The sequence below is a fragment of the Anopheles coustani genome, chromosome 2 (assembly GCF_943734705.1).
Source record: "Anopheles coustani chromosome 2, idAnoCousDA_361_x.2, whole genome shotgun sequence".
Taxonomy (NCBI): domain Eukaryota; kingdom Metazoa; phylum Arthropoda; class Insecta; order Diptera; family Culicidae; genus Anopheles; species Anopheles coustani.
This window is the reverse complement of record NC_071289.1, coordinates 13,572,319-13,585,861: the sequence shown is the minus strand read 5'-3', so window position 1 is coordinate 13,585,861 and position 13,543 is coordinate 13,572,319. Positions and strand designations below refer to the sequence as shown.

Here is a 13,543-nt window from a genome sequence, read left to right as displayed (position 1 = left end):
GCGAAGAAGTGTCCAAAACTTTGGAAATCTTTTCCAAAATTCGAAATCAGTCAACAAGAGAAGAAATGACAAATATTTCGCCGATTATGCGGCGAAAGCGAAGAACTAGCTTGACGAGGCGAAACTGTCAAAATTCAAAACATTTCCCGATGAAAATGTTATGCTAAACAGTTCTATCGATTTTAAAACAGTAGTTTTGTCTCAAGTTGTAAAAATAAGTACAGGATTACAGTCAAATGTAAAAAAGTGAACTTTGCTTACCAGCTAACTTTCAATGTGTTTAGAAATTTAATCACATCATTTTTACTGTTTGTAAGCTGAACAACCACTTTTAAACTTTACATCAACAGTAAATTTTATGATACAATTGACAAGACAAGTTTGTGATGATTCTTATGAAACATAAAAAATGCTCTATATTGTAAACTGATGATGTACACAGGAAATGAGTGGAAACATTAAAAATAGTAAAAGACACCAACGTTAGGTAAAGATTTTAACCGATTTATACTTTTATTTCTTTACATATCTCGTTTACTTATTTATTTTAACAATAGGTTCGTCCCTACGCTGTCTGTGTTGCTATATACAGTTTGTGTGTTTGATTTTCATTTTACTTCGTTCTAGGTTATAGGAAATAAAACCTTCCGTCCATACTCCAGCACAACGCATCCGTTCTCGTTCCGTGTGTTTTGCTTTTTCAACCCATAGTTTCTGGTGTTTGCTTTCACATTTACTCGGTTATCTTTTGACCTGTTACCAAACGATAGTGTTAAGTCTATGTTCTTTAAAAAGCAGTAAATCTAGGCTATAAATTGTGGAAAAATATCTATCGATAAATTGTCTAAAACAATAACGCAAAACAAATATAGGAAAAGAATAGCGATATTCTTAAACGCGATAGTGAAGAATGTTTCGTATTTGTTTTTGCTCTTCCTTTTGCTTAATGTGTCAGCATACGTCTCCGACAGATTCGAACTAATTCCGGGGATTTACGATAAATTATGTTCCCAAACGTTGCCTCGGGCACGTGATGTAAAAGATAAGCTACAAACATAAGGCTTAAACAAATAACCTCGACACATATAGTGCTCGTCGAATTAGTTTGTTTTTGTTTTTTTGGTAGAAGGATGCAAGATGTATTGGATATTTCAGTTGAATTGATTCGATTTAATTTAGATTGGTATATTTTTTCCTATCCTTCTTTGGCCCACGCTCATGCGTCGTGGGACGTGTATGCTTTTTCCTTGTTTTCTCAATCGGTTAGCTATGCTTTTAAATTACCATTATCGATATTTGGAAAATTGTTTAACTAGCAAAGTGTAAAAAAAAACTTCTTCCCTTGTGGCAATTCGGGTTTAGTGTAGTAGTACTGTTTGATAGGTAGGTTTAGGCTAGTTTTTAGTTGCACTGTATTTTCTCCTCTCTAGCGTGAAGAAACTTTGATTCTATCGACACACCTTAAAACACGATAACCCAGGATGGTTGTGATTTTTAATGGTAAAATAAAGCGCCCATTTTTCCCACGGTCACCATGGAGACCAACAGATGAGCGCCATCAAATTATTGAAATCACAATATTAATTGCTTTACTTGCACCAACGTAACCTCAGTTTCTTCAATTTATCTCTTATCATCATATCGAATTTCACCGAAGATGAATGCAAAAAAAGTATGTCTAGCAAAAGCGTAATAAAAATTACAGAAAGGCTTGTAACTGCACGAAGAAATTAGATTCCCTCGCGTTACGGCCGTATTGGTATCGGAATCAAGCGGCGAACTATCATCATTGGTCCATCATATCCTCTCGTCACGTGCGTTTATCTTCTTCCGGCTGACAATTATTTCTTATTAAACCTATCATCGATGTTTCCGGCTCGCGTGAGAGGAAATGTGATCACCATTTTCTAAGTAGTACATAAAAACAATCGAAAAATGAAGGCATCGATAAGATACACTCTTGCATCACGCCTTCTCATATGTTGTCCCAGTTGGTCATACGGTTTGTCCAGCTGCCGCAAGCTGGAATCATTGCAGCCTATTCTCTATTGCTTTGAACAAATAATTTCCGGCGGAGGAAGTGTGTTCTGTTTCTGTGTTCGTTTTCCATGTGGTCGTTCTTATCATCGCGTCTGGGGCTGAAAGAGGGAAGGGCCAGCAGTTCCGATTGCTAGTCTTCTAAGAGGCCCATTATTTTAAAGCTCCTATTTTGCGTATAACCACTATTGAAAATCACAATTGTACCAGCTATAGACTTTTTTTTTGTGCTGGATGTATAGAACGTTTTCATGAAGTTTTGTTGAAATGGAAACAAATTAGAATGGAACCTCCATCGAACGTCTTGTTCGGGTGTTTCCGCTTGGCCCGATATCATGCAGCAAACGTACGCGAGCTGCAGTATGTCACAACGAAGTATGAGGGCGGTTTAAGGGCCACACTACTGGACATCCGGAGCAGCACCAATCTAATCAACCACCTTTATGATGCGGAGAAACCCCTTGACCGGCATTGAACCAACCCGGAGCCGCGGATGGTGCAGTGTCGGATGTCGAGGGATTTGCGTATGCTTACTTGGTAAACGCCGCGAATACGGCCCAAATCACTTCGTTGGCGTTCGATTTGGCGGACTCCGCCTCAAAGTCCAAATCGAGCAGTTCCCGCACCCGCCGCATCGCGAGTTCGTAGTCGTCGTCGTTTAGCGGGGCGAAGGCATTCTCCAGCACGTCGCTGGCGTGCGCAAGCAGAATGAGCGCTAGCATTCGTTTGCCGATGCGCTGCGGATCGTTCACCCATTTCGTGAGGACCGCATCCTGGATCTAAAAAAAAGAAACGAAAAGCAAAAAAAAAGAGAGATTGCGTGTTAAAGATTGAGCCGATGCGAGCGCGCACTTCCGGCCTTTTTCCGACTTACCTTCTTGACCAGCCGGCACTTGATAACGTTATCAGTGAGTGGATGTGTCGTCATATCGAAGAGGAGAAAATTTTGTTTCTCCGTTGTTAGGACGCCCTTTTCCACTAGATTTTTGGCCAGCCTTTCGCGGACATTTTTCAGCTGATAGCGTATCTTTAGTGGATTCCATGTTTCTCCTGCATACAGTTGAGATATTTTAGAGCGGAATTAATCATTCAGTTCTATCTTATCGACGCTTTTATGGTGTGTTGTATGACCGATTGGATTATGACAGGGTATTCTTGAACATTCTTTTATCATACTTTGTTATACTCGTTTAGTGAGTTGTAATCTTCGCCTCTATCAGAAGGAAATTAATGCAACTTTAATCATCTTTAAAAAATTTCTGTTATTTTATGTATTCAAGTGCGTGGAGGCAGCCTAGCGCAACGAGCAAACAAGCTTGTTTGTTTTGGTTTCAGTTCAATCTTTTAGTTTGACGATAAAAAAGTAGCTATGAGTTTTAAAGTGTTTGAACCATATTAAATCGAAGCGAAGGTTACTTCGACTTGGTCACAATCAACTTCCCCATACATACCGCTGAGATATTCGATCCAGCTCTGAATTGTTTCTGGTGGGCAGGTTTCTTTGATGTGTTTCAAGGCCTCGTCGAGCAGTACATCACCGGTGGGTGTGTCGGATTTGAGAATGATTTTTCGTGTGCAAAGTCCCTTCCGTCGCATACCGGCCCGCTCCAGCTCGATGCGCCCGCGAAGGCCCAGCTCGATAAGAATGCATCCGCGCAGTCCGCTCGATATGCAGTCGTTCCAGAATGATGTGTAACCCTGTTGCGATAGGAATAAGAGCAGCTGTTTTAATGTTCAAATAACCCACCAGCCCCAGGGGGACTTCGAGAACGTTATCGCAGGTAACATATCAATGAGTGTTGTTTCTTTCCCTTTGCCGCAAACACATTGCGTGACAATTGGGCCGCATTTACAGACGGTCTTGTTTACCCAACAGGCCCCGGGCACGTTTTGCAAGCAGCGAGCGGGGTGAAATTAACCGATTGTTTCTTTTGCAGGTGGAAATTTCCAAATAACAACTTTAGGTAGAATGACACGTTCCATTTGGCAAATTTACAGTCCAAAGTAGGCTGTGTGTTGCGCATAGGTTAGCTAGGAAACGTGCAGCGCAAGAAATAAAGATAGCCTCCTTTGATATGATGATAAAGCTTGCCGCCGGCTTCGGGATGATTTCGAGTGTTGAATAACGTTAACGTTTACCCCCACTGCTGGAAGGCAGTGGCGATAAGAGCGATTGTTGGCTAATAATGACCGTCATTATAGGAATGACGGGAAATGAAATGATCCACAAGGTGTCACCCAAATTACCGTGGGAGGATAACGACATTGCGTGTGGTGAACATGCAAAGTTAGTTTACTGTAAAAGCAAAAACATTCGCAGCTATTTGACTAATGTGTTTAACCGACCGAAATTGTTACTAGGTGATTTGTCGTTCCTAGCTTCACTCACGGCAACGTCGAATTGTGTCATCGGTGTAGGTATGTTTCTACCACCAGGGTCATTCCGGCAATTTCCAACTCGTTCGCGCTGTGGCCTTTGATCTTTGAGTGGGTCGTTTTGTATGATTTTTACCACCGTTATCCCACTCCAAGACACTACCATGCCATGCTACTTGGATGCTCTAGGAACCCATCTTCGTACCTCTTTATCCTTTAGCCCTAACAGCAGCACCTCCTCCATCAGAGTAAGCCTCGTTTCCTTCGAATCGCAGTCATCCAAATCATCCTCCTTCTCCACTTTGTTCTCCTCCTGTTCGGCGTTGTTAGCCGCGGACGAGGAAGATCCACCGTTCGATTCGGCGTCGCGTGCCTTTACACGTCGCACTAGCCCGTCACTTCGATTCATTGCCGTCGTTGTCGTCGTTCTCCTCCTCTTGGTTGTTGCTGTTGTTGTGATTGTTTTGCTTGCGAAGAGTTGGCAGTCCGAGGCCCAGGAAGGGTCGCTGACTGACACCTGACACGGCAGTAGTTGGCCTGTTCACCTCAGCAGCCCTCTACCACTGAGTCACCCTGGAGGAGCCAAGGATGTCGTTCGTCAGCGCTACCGCATACGCGTTGGCCGTGGGGCCACACTTGTCGGCAATGGATGCAACAACAAAAAAAATATGCACACGTACACTCAAGCAAACATGTATCGTTAATTCCTTATGGTTTTGGGGGCTGTGTCCTCCGATATTCACATCCACTAGCCACTCCCTAACATGGGGCTTGGGGGGAACGTTGCATAAAAACAATAGATCAAATGTAAAGCAGAACACTTGTTTTCAATTTGAAAAGAGCAGGGAGTCGCTGGCACAAAGCCTTTTCCACGGCTAAATCGAATAACACTGTAGAGAACCCGAGGAAGGAGTGTTGTTTCTCTTCTGCACGTCGATGTTCTCCGTTGACGGCGTATACTTTCGATGCCCGAACACACTTTTGTATGTCCTACTTGAAATTCGTGATTGTTCCCGGACACTGCGGCAACAACTTTGCCAACGGATGGCAAAAACTACCTAGAAAGGCAAGTGCAAATATTCCTTCCACTATTACTGACACGAAACACGGCGACGATGACGACTGGTGAACCAGTTTGGAAAAAACATGGCGGATCGAAGAAATTTATTGAAATTGACAGAATGCCAGCGGGCACTTGACGTTTAGCCGTGGCAATTCGAGGGATCCCTGTGAAAAAAAGTATCACACTATGTAGAGGAAACGTGCAACTACTCATAGTCAAGTTTAGCGATATCATATGTAAAATGGCTCATAAATGAAACTCTATTAGGTCTGAAGCAAGTTTATAACATTAAATTTATGACAAAAATGCAAAATGATTCATAAAAACTTACCAACAAATCAATGTGTCACCCACGCCAGTTTTGAAATCAGAAAACATTGCATGTATAAAAACGTCATAATGTCGAATGTTAAAGGGACTAGCGGTCAAAACATTCCAAAACAAAACGTGGTCGCTAGTAGCGGCGCGCGGTTCCTCAATTTAATAAAACTTGTTCAAAAGTGGCTTAAAAGTGGTACTTTTTCAAGATGTCTAGCGATGATAATAGCAGTGATTCTGAGGTAGATGTGAAACCATCGACCTCGAAGGCAAAAGTAGCACAAAACGGGAGCGAACCGAAACCGAAGCGTAAACGGCTGCAGGATTACCTGGACGAAAGGGTAGCCCGTGAAGCGGCGGAACGTGCCGAAGAGGCCCTTCAACGGCGCCGAGAGCGTGGTTTGGCCGACGATGAGGAGGATCCGGAAGAGGCTAGCTATCCGGTAATCAACCCGATAAACTTTTTGAAAAATAAGGAACTACGTCACAAGCAGTTCCGGCGTATGCAGGCACTGAAGCGTAAGGAGGAAAAAGCTAATAAGAAAACGCGTAAACTGGAAGGCACTCCGACGGAGCCACAGCATACGATCGAAACCTTGCGCGAGAAGGATGACACGACGGTCACGAATGTGCAGGCCGATGATCAAGAGGAAGTCGTGAACGATCTGGCTAACGACGAATTTTGCGGGTACTACCAGAAAAGCTACGTGCCGAAGGTTTTGATTACCTACAATCGTATCCCGAATTGGCAAACGAGTCAGTTTGGAGTCTTGCTAAAGAAAATAATACCCAATTCAAAAATATATTCGCGAAAGAATGCTCGCCTTAAGCTGGTATGTAAGAGCGCGATCCGTGAAGAGTACACCGACCTTTTGGTCATCAATGAGTGGAGAAAAAAGCCAGAAGGGTTACTCGTGATTCACCTTCCTGAGGGACCAACGGCACACTTCAAAATAAGCAATTACAAATCGCTGAAAGATCTGCGACGCAGCGCTGAAGATATATCTAAGCACCGTCCGGAGGTTATTCTGAACAACTTCACCACTCGTCTCGGTCTTACGATTGGGCGAATGCTGGGTGCGCTGTTTCACTACGAACCAGAGTTCCGAGGCCGACGTGCAGTTACGTTCCACAACCAACGTGACTACATTTTCTTCCGACACCATCTGTACGAGTTCGATAAGAATGGCAAACGAGTGAAGCTACGTGAGCTGGGTCCCCGTTTTACGCTTAAACTGCGTTCACTGCAGGTCGGACTGTTCGATGGTAAATGCGGCGACTACGAATGGATGATCACCAACAAACGGCACCAGATGGAGAGTCGAAGAAGGTTCTTCCTATAGACATACATGCAGCGATATCAATAGTTTACAGCATGTTCGTGGAAAGAGAAATATGTATTTCAATTTTGTTAGCTCTAACAAAACATTCAAATAAATCTATTGTTTTGCCAACTTTTTCCAAATCAGACATTTGTTGTTCGCCGGAAGGTCTATCATTTCTTCGAGCGTCATCCGGTTGAGGGTGGCCAATTTCTGCAGAACACTCGTGTCTCTTATACCACATTCGGGGTTTCTCCGTTGCAGTGATTCATTAAAACTCACGTTACTCTCCGGCGTCAGGATTCCATTAACGGCGTACGGTCCGTAGGTCACAAGTAGACCGCCTGGTTTGAGCAGCTGCGAAGCGTTCTGGAACAGTCCTTCGGCGCAGGCGAACGGCGATATGTGCAGCATGTTGATGTTCAGCATATAGTCGAAACGTTCGGCCGAATTGGCAAGGTTAATGTTTGCGCCATTGTTCCACTCGCTGCAGGGCTTCGAAATGTCGATAACTGTCGGACGTAAAAGATTCTCCAGTTGGGCTTCGTGTTGATACGCAGCGATACTTCCAAACAGCGACGTATCAACCTCCGACGGTTGGAAGGTAATGTTAGGGAAGACGTGAGCAAAGTAGGTGCTATGTAAGCCGACGCCGGAAGCAATTTCTAGGAGGAACAGATTCGGCTCTTTTGTGTTGAAGACGCGCTTCAGTACATTCAAAATGGGGTCCTTGTTTCTTTCACCGGCTGGATTTGGGTACTTTCTTCCATGAAATCTGCAAATTATGAATATAAGATTTAATTTCCATAAAACATAGTATGTTGCTTTATGATTCATACTTACATGTCCATTAGAGAATGTTCATCTTCAGTGGCATATGTTGTCGATAGCATCTTTGTACAGCGATGAGCCAATGTAATGTTCTTGACAACGAAACTAGCGTATTTTATAGGCAATTTCATCAGATCACTTTACTTACTGATAATATTCGTCATAGGCGAGTAGAAACGGTCGAGGAACCTGTTTTGTTATTATTATTATTGTTGTATTATTGTATTATTGTTTTGTTATTATTTTTTTCTTTTTGTTGACATATACCCCTTCAGTAACGGTTGTCAACACATTTTGAAATGTCTGATTGTTTACACTTTTGTACGTTAAAGTCAGGGCTTCTGAACCTCCTTTATTTAAGAAAAAAAAGTTATAATTCTGAACGTAAACAATTCTCAAGCACTTCACACTTGATTATCTAAGGACTTCTCAAGCACGTCAAACTTGGTACTAGATTTTAATTACCATGGTTACGAGGAAGCATCCAGTGGTTGCGAGATTTTCTATTCCAAGCGAATTCAGTCGTCGAAAAAAAAGCAAATTTTAAAAATTTAGGTTTTCTGGTTAAAAGCTACCACGATTCATCTAACTTGCTATGCTGAAGTCCAGCAGTTGTTGGTGAAAAACATGGCCCCATTACGGAAGCTCATGCCGGGTATGAGAGTAATAGCGACGCTTTAATGTGTCTTCTCCGGGCAATCTATTTCATACGCCCTTGGTTGGTATTAGATTTGCTGGTGTCCCGGTAAGCCACAACATCGGGAAGAATCTGTAGCTCTGTAGTGGCTGTGGTGCGCTGGAAAGGTGCCATCTGTCCAGCATGAGCGTCATCTATTAGAATGCAAATTTCATCCCGTCGATGTTGTCGATGTCGCTCCTCCTTTGTTCCTCGAGTCGCCCTTGTGCCCGGTAAGATTGTTCCGTTCGCCGTACTACACCTCGGTCTACATCAATGTTTGCGTATCAATCTCCTCCTCTCTAGCTACTGGCAGCTCCATACGGACGGATATGATGTGCGGATACATGCGGATATTACGGTGTGTAGCTCAATTACCGAAAACGGAAACCTTGAGTTCGATCCGAAGAGGACGAAGAAGCACCGTCCACTGCAAGGTGAGACCGTTTGAAGTAAAGTTCATCCTTTCGCTCGGTGGCGTATGCTGGACCTTGATTTTCCAAAGTATCGTTCAAGTATGGTTTGGTGAGAGAATGGTGGCGTATCATAGCCGTCGAGCCGGCGTTGGAAAATGATGACGCCTCTTGGTCGTGGAATTCCACATCTTCTTACGGTGGCGTGATGAAACAGTAGATCGCCCAAACAAGGATGTCGACGGGAAACGCCGGTACTGTGTATTAGGACTCCTACATCATCATTGATAACGAAGGGGCATAACGAAGACACGAAGTGGACATGGGTTGATTCCTTCACGAGAAAGGCACCGGCACACTCTCGAATCGAATACAATGAAACCATACCATAACCAATAACCCTTGGAAGTTATTGTGTGAGGTTTGAGCTGATCCAAAGTGTAGGTGACGGGTAAGCATGAGGCTTTGTGTGCATGCATAATATGTTATTTCTTATTAAACAACAACACATGCTGCTGGATATTAATTTAAAATATGGCATTCAATATCGTCAGCCCAGCCGGAAAGACCAACCAGGCGGAATCGTTCTGGAGAAAGGTTCGGCGCGGTACTACGAGTGTCTTATTGTGCTGTTTCTCGGGAGGTGAAAGATTAAACTTTCACTAACAATCCATGTGCAGCCGACGCTCAAAGCTAATGAAATGATACACGGGGTGTGACCTTGAAAAGGTTTCATTAGAGGCATTCAAGGCATTAGAAAACAATTGAAGCTAAAAGAAATGGGCCTTTTAAAAAGTGCAATTCGTTTGGCTTTCAAATATCTAAAATTATTACATCGTAGGGTACTTGGTTTGGTCATGCTTCCGATGCAGTTCGGAAGCTTTTCGAAATGTACTAGCTAACAAAGTATGAGTATATTCAGAACGGAAATGAGAAAAGTTTTGAAAAAAGTAGGCAATGTAGTTGATGCGATTTTCGTTTTGACGTTTCGTTAAGAGACTGGTCGTTCTAACTTTCCGTGGCCGAGAAACTGTTCGACCATGTCGAGAAGAGCGCCGTCCAAACTCTGCCGTCGGACGTATTTCCTTCAGACCGGAACGGCCACGTCGATATCCGAGATGCGAAAGGAGCTTGGACCCGAATTGGCCGACGTCATAATCGAAACCCTTCAACCCAGCCAACGGACAGCCGTACAACCAGAACGTTTACTGGTCTCCAGTGAGCCAACGCCCGTTGAAGAGTACGATTCCGAGAGGATGCGAGGACAAATTCACGAGCACATCCTCCTGCTAGGGGACACCATTTCGCAACGCGTCCACGGATACTGGCGGGAGCGGATGCGGACAGCAGCGGCTGCGGCTGCGGCCGGTACCAGCTCGGACGATGTGGATTTTTGCCGCTTTGAATGTCGCCAGAAAATAGACATAGCACGGGAGCAGGAACGGCAGCGCTACGAAGCGTTACTGCGGGACATGGAGCAAACCATGCGCCAACGATTCTGGGAGGAGAAGCGCGAACTCCATCGGTCGTACGCCAAAGCTCGTGCTTTGTGGGCTGAGTTTGTTTGTCGGAAGGTGCGAAAACAGGCCAAGGAAATGCTGCACAAGATCGCGGCCAACTACCGGGTGCAGTTGGAGCGGGAAGTGAACCGTCGCATGGGGCTGGAGAAGTCGCGAATTGTTGGCGAAATGGAACAAATTGTGCAGACTACTGTGGAGTAAGCCTGATTTAAGGATAAAACTCCTTTTTTGGCGTTTTGCAACTTATACGCTTTTTTACAGGCAGCAAAAGCGTATGGATGAACGTGCCATCCAGTGGATGATCAATCAGTATGAAGAACTGCTCAAATTCGTCAACGAGTACAACGGTTGCTTGCAGGTAGTAGAAATGACCAGGGAAATCTGCGCGCTGCGATCCGCCCCACATGAATGCCGTTCCACACAAGTGTCCTTAGGTGGTATTGAAGAAATTGGGGGAAATTCTTTCAACGCAAACATCAATTCTTCAGACAACCTAGTTCTGGACGATCAAGTTACGTTACCTTCCGCGGATCTGGCCAAGTGCAATGTGTTTGTAGTGACTCAATGTCTCCCTGGTCGCGAAATTGAACTTGTGAATGAGGACGTAGTTCCGGTTGAGTATCCTTCAAACGCTGCATTTGAATCAGATGGTGTGGAAAACCAAAACGGCGCCCTTGATGAGGAAAGTGAGCGATCCTCTGTTGAGAAGATTACCATTGGGGGTTTAACCTATGCCCAACCGAAGGTAAGTAAATTGTAAATACTAAAAAAAACCTTATTACTAAATTAGTATGTTTTAGTATTACGAAAAAACCTATAGAGATCTCTTTGGAGACGTTTCATTATGTTGGGAAAAAATGGACAACGTGAAAATATCAGACGATCTGGACATTGTTCCAGCTGCTGCTGCACCCTCTTCTTCCAGTTCGGAAGCGGGCGATATGAGCGAGGCCAGGTCGATTGAAAGTCAGCCTAGCTATCGCGAAAGTTACGATCCGATAGCAGAAATAGGCCGACGTTTACTGCCCTCTGTGGAAAGTGTTCCGGATGTCCATGTTCCTCCGGAAGAGACCCCATTCGAGGTGTTATTTGATCTGTCGAAATCGGAAAGTGAAATCGCGGAGGTTGCTGATACATTCACTCTGCAATACATTCGTGCCACGGATTACGACTTTGAACTGATGTTTCCAACGCACGAGAACTCAAATGAGTGAAACGAGTAAAAGCATTTGAAAAAATGCATTACGTTTGTAAATTGTTTTGCATAAATTGTTATGTTTCCATCAATGCTATAACTATTGTACATTTCAGTTTCTCTTTTGGGGCTGTAAATTATTTTTTCTTCAGTTACATGAGTCGTCTTCGGACTTCTTCGACGTGCGTGGATACGTGGTTTTGATTCAAACTTACGCCTTTGATGATGTACCTTAGCGTATTTGGATCTTCGTACGCGCACGGTTTTCCTGGAGCTACGGAATTATTGAATATGAATAGAAGGAAAAGTAAATACAACTTGATCAAACTTTCTTGATTCGATAAACTGCATTAATCCTTGTATTCAGCTCGTGCAAAAGTTGTAGACACAGTTAAGCCCTGAATAAGGATGGAAACGTTATTAAATGGTTGCGCTTTCCACGGTCCGGTCGAACGCATCTGCCAACGTCTGTTCGATCCAATCGTACGCTTCCGACACCTTGGCATATACTCCCGGGTACCCCGGCTCGGCACATCCCTTTCCCCACGAAACGACTCCGGTCAACTGCCCTCCACACACGAGCGGTCCTCCAGAATCGCCCTGGCACGAGTCCTTACCACCTTCTTCGTAGCCGGCGCAAATCATGCTGTCCGTAACACTGCCAAAGCCCTCGTACACCTCACTGCATCGCTGGTGGTTGGCCAGCGGAACTCTGGCCGCTCGCAACACCAGTGCCGACTCGTCCGGGTTGTGTGTGTTGCCCCAGCCGGAAACCTTACACGACGTTCCATCCGGTAGCGGCTGTGATTCGGAGTCACCTTCCTTCGGTGGCCTCCGCAAGACGACGGCCTGCACGGAGTCACTGAAGTTCAGCGTCCGGTCCAGCTCGAGCAGTGAAAAGTCATAATCGCTCCAGGAATTCTGCTTCGGGTGTTGCAAGATGCGCCTCACTTTGATCGACTGGCCACCCTCATTAACGTGCGCGGAACCTGCGTGAATCCACAGGTTGCGGGCACTCATTGATCTAGGTGTGGAAAATCTATTTATAACATTGCCACATCAAACCCTAACTCACAATGTGTTCTACCTGGTGCAGTGGGCGGCGGTCAGTATCCACCGTTCGTCGATGATTGATCCACCGCAAAAATGTCTCCCGCGGCGCAGCGACACCTGGTACGGGAAGTCACGAATGTCCACCGGAACACCACCGACAATGCGTTCCTCGTTCGGGTGTTCATCGAGCGTTGTCCGTCCGGCGTGTTTCGGATCAGTCGCCACAAACAGACCCATACTGGTACAGCTGGTGTGGACGACCAAAGAATACAGTGTCGCTTCGTGAACTGCCATCGCAATTCGTTGACTGGTTGGCACCGGCCTCCATTCGTTTTATACCTAAGCCTTCAGTGAGCTCTCTGTGGGGTGCCTTGATGGGTGATTGCTTTTGTAGGCCAAGTGTACGACCCTCGGGTTCACTTTTTTTTCAGTGATAACGCCCTACGGAAACGATCACAGTTTCCAATTGGTGCGTACTATAACGTGCCCTATGATAAAAAAAAAATCTGTATTCGGCAATCATGTCACATGAATAGAACTTTAATGAATCCTTTATGTTATAGAACTTTATGTTTATACTTCAAAGAATTGTTTTTCTCAATTTATATACAAAACATTTGGATGCTTTTGCTGTGTTCAACAAATTTAAATTTTCCTATACTTTTAAATTTCCTCATTATCAGTCAGTCTTAATTGAAAACGTTTATGGTACACTTCTCTCATTTATTGGTTATCTTCA

At 44.4% G+C, this 13,543-nt stretch overlaps 5 protein-coding genes across 5 annotated transcripts; 2 read left to right on the top strand and 3 right to left on the bottom strand.

The window, feature by feature from the left end:
• Positions 1–491: 491 nt before the first annotated feature.
• Positions 492–5,553, bottom strand: LOC131267265 (Golgi phosphoprotein 3 homolog sauron). Its single transcript, XM_058270096.1, has 4 exons — positions 4,619–5,553; positions 3,489–3,735; positions 2,912–3,087; positions 492–2,816 (listed from the first exon to the last, which is right to left on the bottom strand). The coding sequence occupies exons 1-4, from the start codon at positions 4,820–4,822 to the stop codon at positions 2,568–2,570; spliced, it is 876 nt and encodes a 291-aa protein (XP_058126079.1). The 5' UTR covers positions 4,823–5,553; the 3' UTR covers positions 492–2,567.
• A 371-nt stretch (positions 5,554–5,924) lies between these two features.
• Positions 5,925–7,264, top strand: LOC131267795 (probable ribosome production factor 1). Its single transcript, XM_058270751.1, has one exon. It carries the CDS (start codon positions 6,004–6,006, stop codon positions 7,135–7,137), a length of 1,134 nt encoding a protein of 377 aa, XP_058126734.1. The 5' UTR covers positions 5,925–6,003; the 3' UTR covers positions 7,138–7,264.
• LOC131267796 (methyltransferase-like 26) lies at positions 7,173–8,118 on the bottom strand. Its single transcript, XM_058270752.1, has 2 exons — positions 7,960–8,118; positions 7,173–7,891 (listed from the first exon to the last, which is right to left on the bottom strand). The coding sequence occupies exons 1-2, from the start codon at positions 8,076–8,078 to the stop codon at positions 7,234–7,236; spliced, it is 777 nt and encodes a 258-aa protein (XP_058126735.1). The 5' UTR covers positions 8,079–8,118; the 3' UTR covers positions 7,173–7,233.
• Positions 8,119–10,076: 1,958 nt separating this feature from the next.
• Positions 10,077–11,770, top strand: LOC131262400 (uncharacterized). Its single transcript, XM_058264393.1, has 3 exons — positions 10,077–10,753; positions 10,818–11,301; positions 11,357–11,770. The coding sequence occupies exons 1-3, from the start codon at positions 10,077–10,079 to the stop codon at positions 11,768–11,770; spliced, it is 1,575 nt and encodes a 524-aa protein (XP_058120376.1).
• Positions 11,771–12,171: 401 nt separating this feature from the next.
• On the bottom strand, positions 12,172–13,041 carry LOC131262394 (trypsin-1-like). The gene is made up of 2 exons (XM_058264387.1): positions 12,839–13,041; positions 12,172–12,766 (listed from the first exon to the last, which is right to left on the bottom strand). The coding sequence occupies exons 1-2, from the start codon at positions 13,039–13,041 to the stop codon at positions 12,172–12,174; spliced, it is 798 nt and encodes a 265-aa protein (XP_058120370.1).
• Between the last annotated feature and the right edge of the window lie 502 nt (positions 13,042–13,543).

Bases quoted from the DNA above. Each gene is read 5' to 3' on its own strand.
- LOC131262394 (XM_058264387.1), bottom strand. From the start codon at position 13,041: ATGGGTCTGTTTGTGGCGACTGATCCGAAACACGCCGGACGGACAACG. The intron at 12,767-12,838 runs GTAGAACACATT...TAGATCAATGAG, and splicing joins ACCGCCGCCCACTGCACCAG to TGCCCGCAACCTGTGGATTC.
- LOC131262400 (XM_058264393.1), top strand. From the start codon at position 10,077: ATGTCGAGAAGAGCGCCGTCCAAACTCTGCCGTCGGACGTATTTCCTT. The intron at 10,754-10,817 runs GTAAGCCTGATT...GCTTTTTTACAG, and splicing joins ATTGTGCAGACTACTGTGGA to GCAGCAAAAGCGTATGGATG. The intron at 11,302-11,356 runs GTAAGTAAATTG...AGTATGTTTTAG, and splicing joins TAACCTATGCCCAACCGAAG to TATTACGAAAAAACCTATAG.
- LOC131267265 (XM_058270096.1), bottom strand. From the start codon at position 4,822: ATGAATCGAAGTGACGGGCTAGTGCGACGTGTAAAGGCACGCGACGCC. The intron at 3,736-4,618 runs GTACGAAGATGG...CTATCGCAACAG, and splicing joins TAGGGCTAAAGGATAAAGAG to GGTTACACATCATTCTGGAA. The intron at 3,088-3,488 runs GTATGTATGGGG...AACTGTATGCAG, and splicing joins CTGGATCGAATATCTCAGCG to GAGAAACATGGAATCCACTA.
- LOC131267796 (XM_058270752.1), bottom strand. From the start codon at position 8,078: ATGAAATTGCCTATAAAATACGCTAGTTTCGTTGTCAAGAACATTACA. The intron at 7,892-7,959 runs GTAAGTATGAAT...CATAATTTGCAG, and splicing joins GAACATTCTCTAATGGACAT to ATTTCATGGAAGAAAGTACC.
- LOC131267795 (XM_058270751.1), top strand. From the start codon at position 6,004: ATGTCTAGCGATGATAATAGCAGTGATTCTGAGGTAGATGTGAAACCA.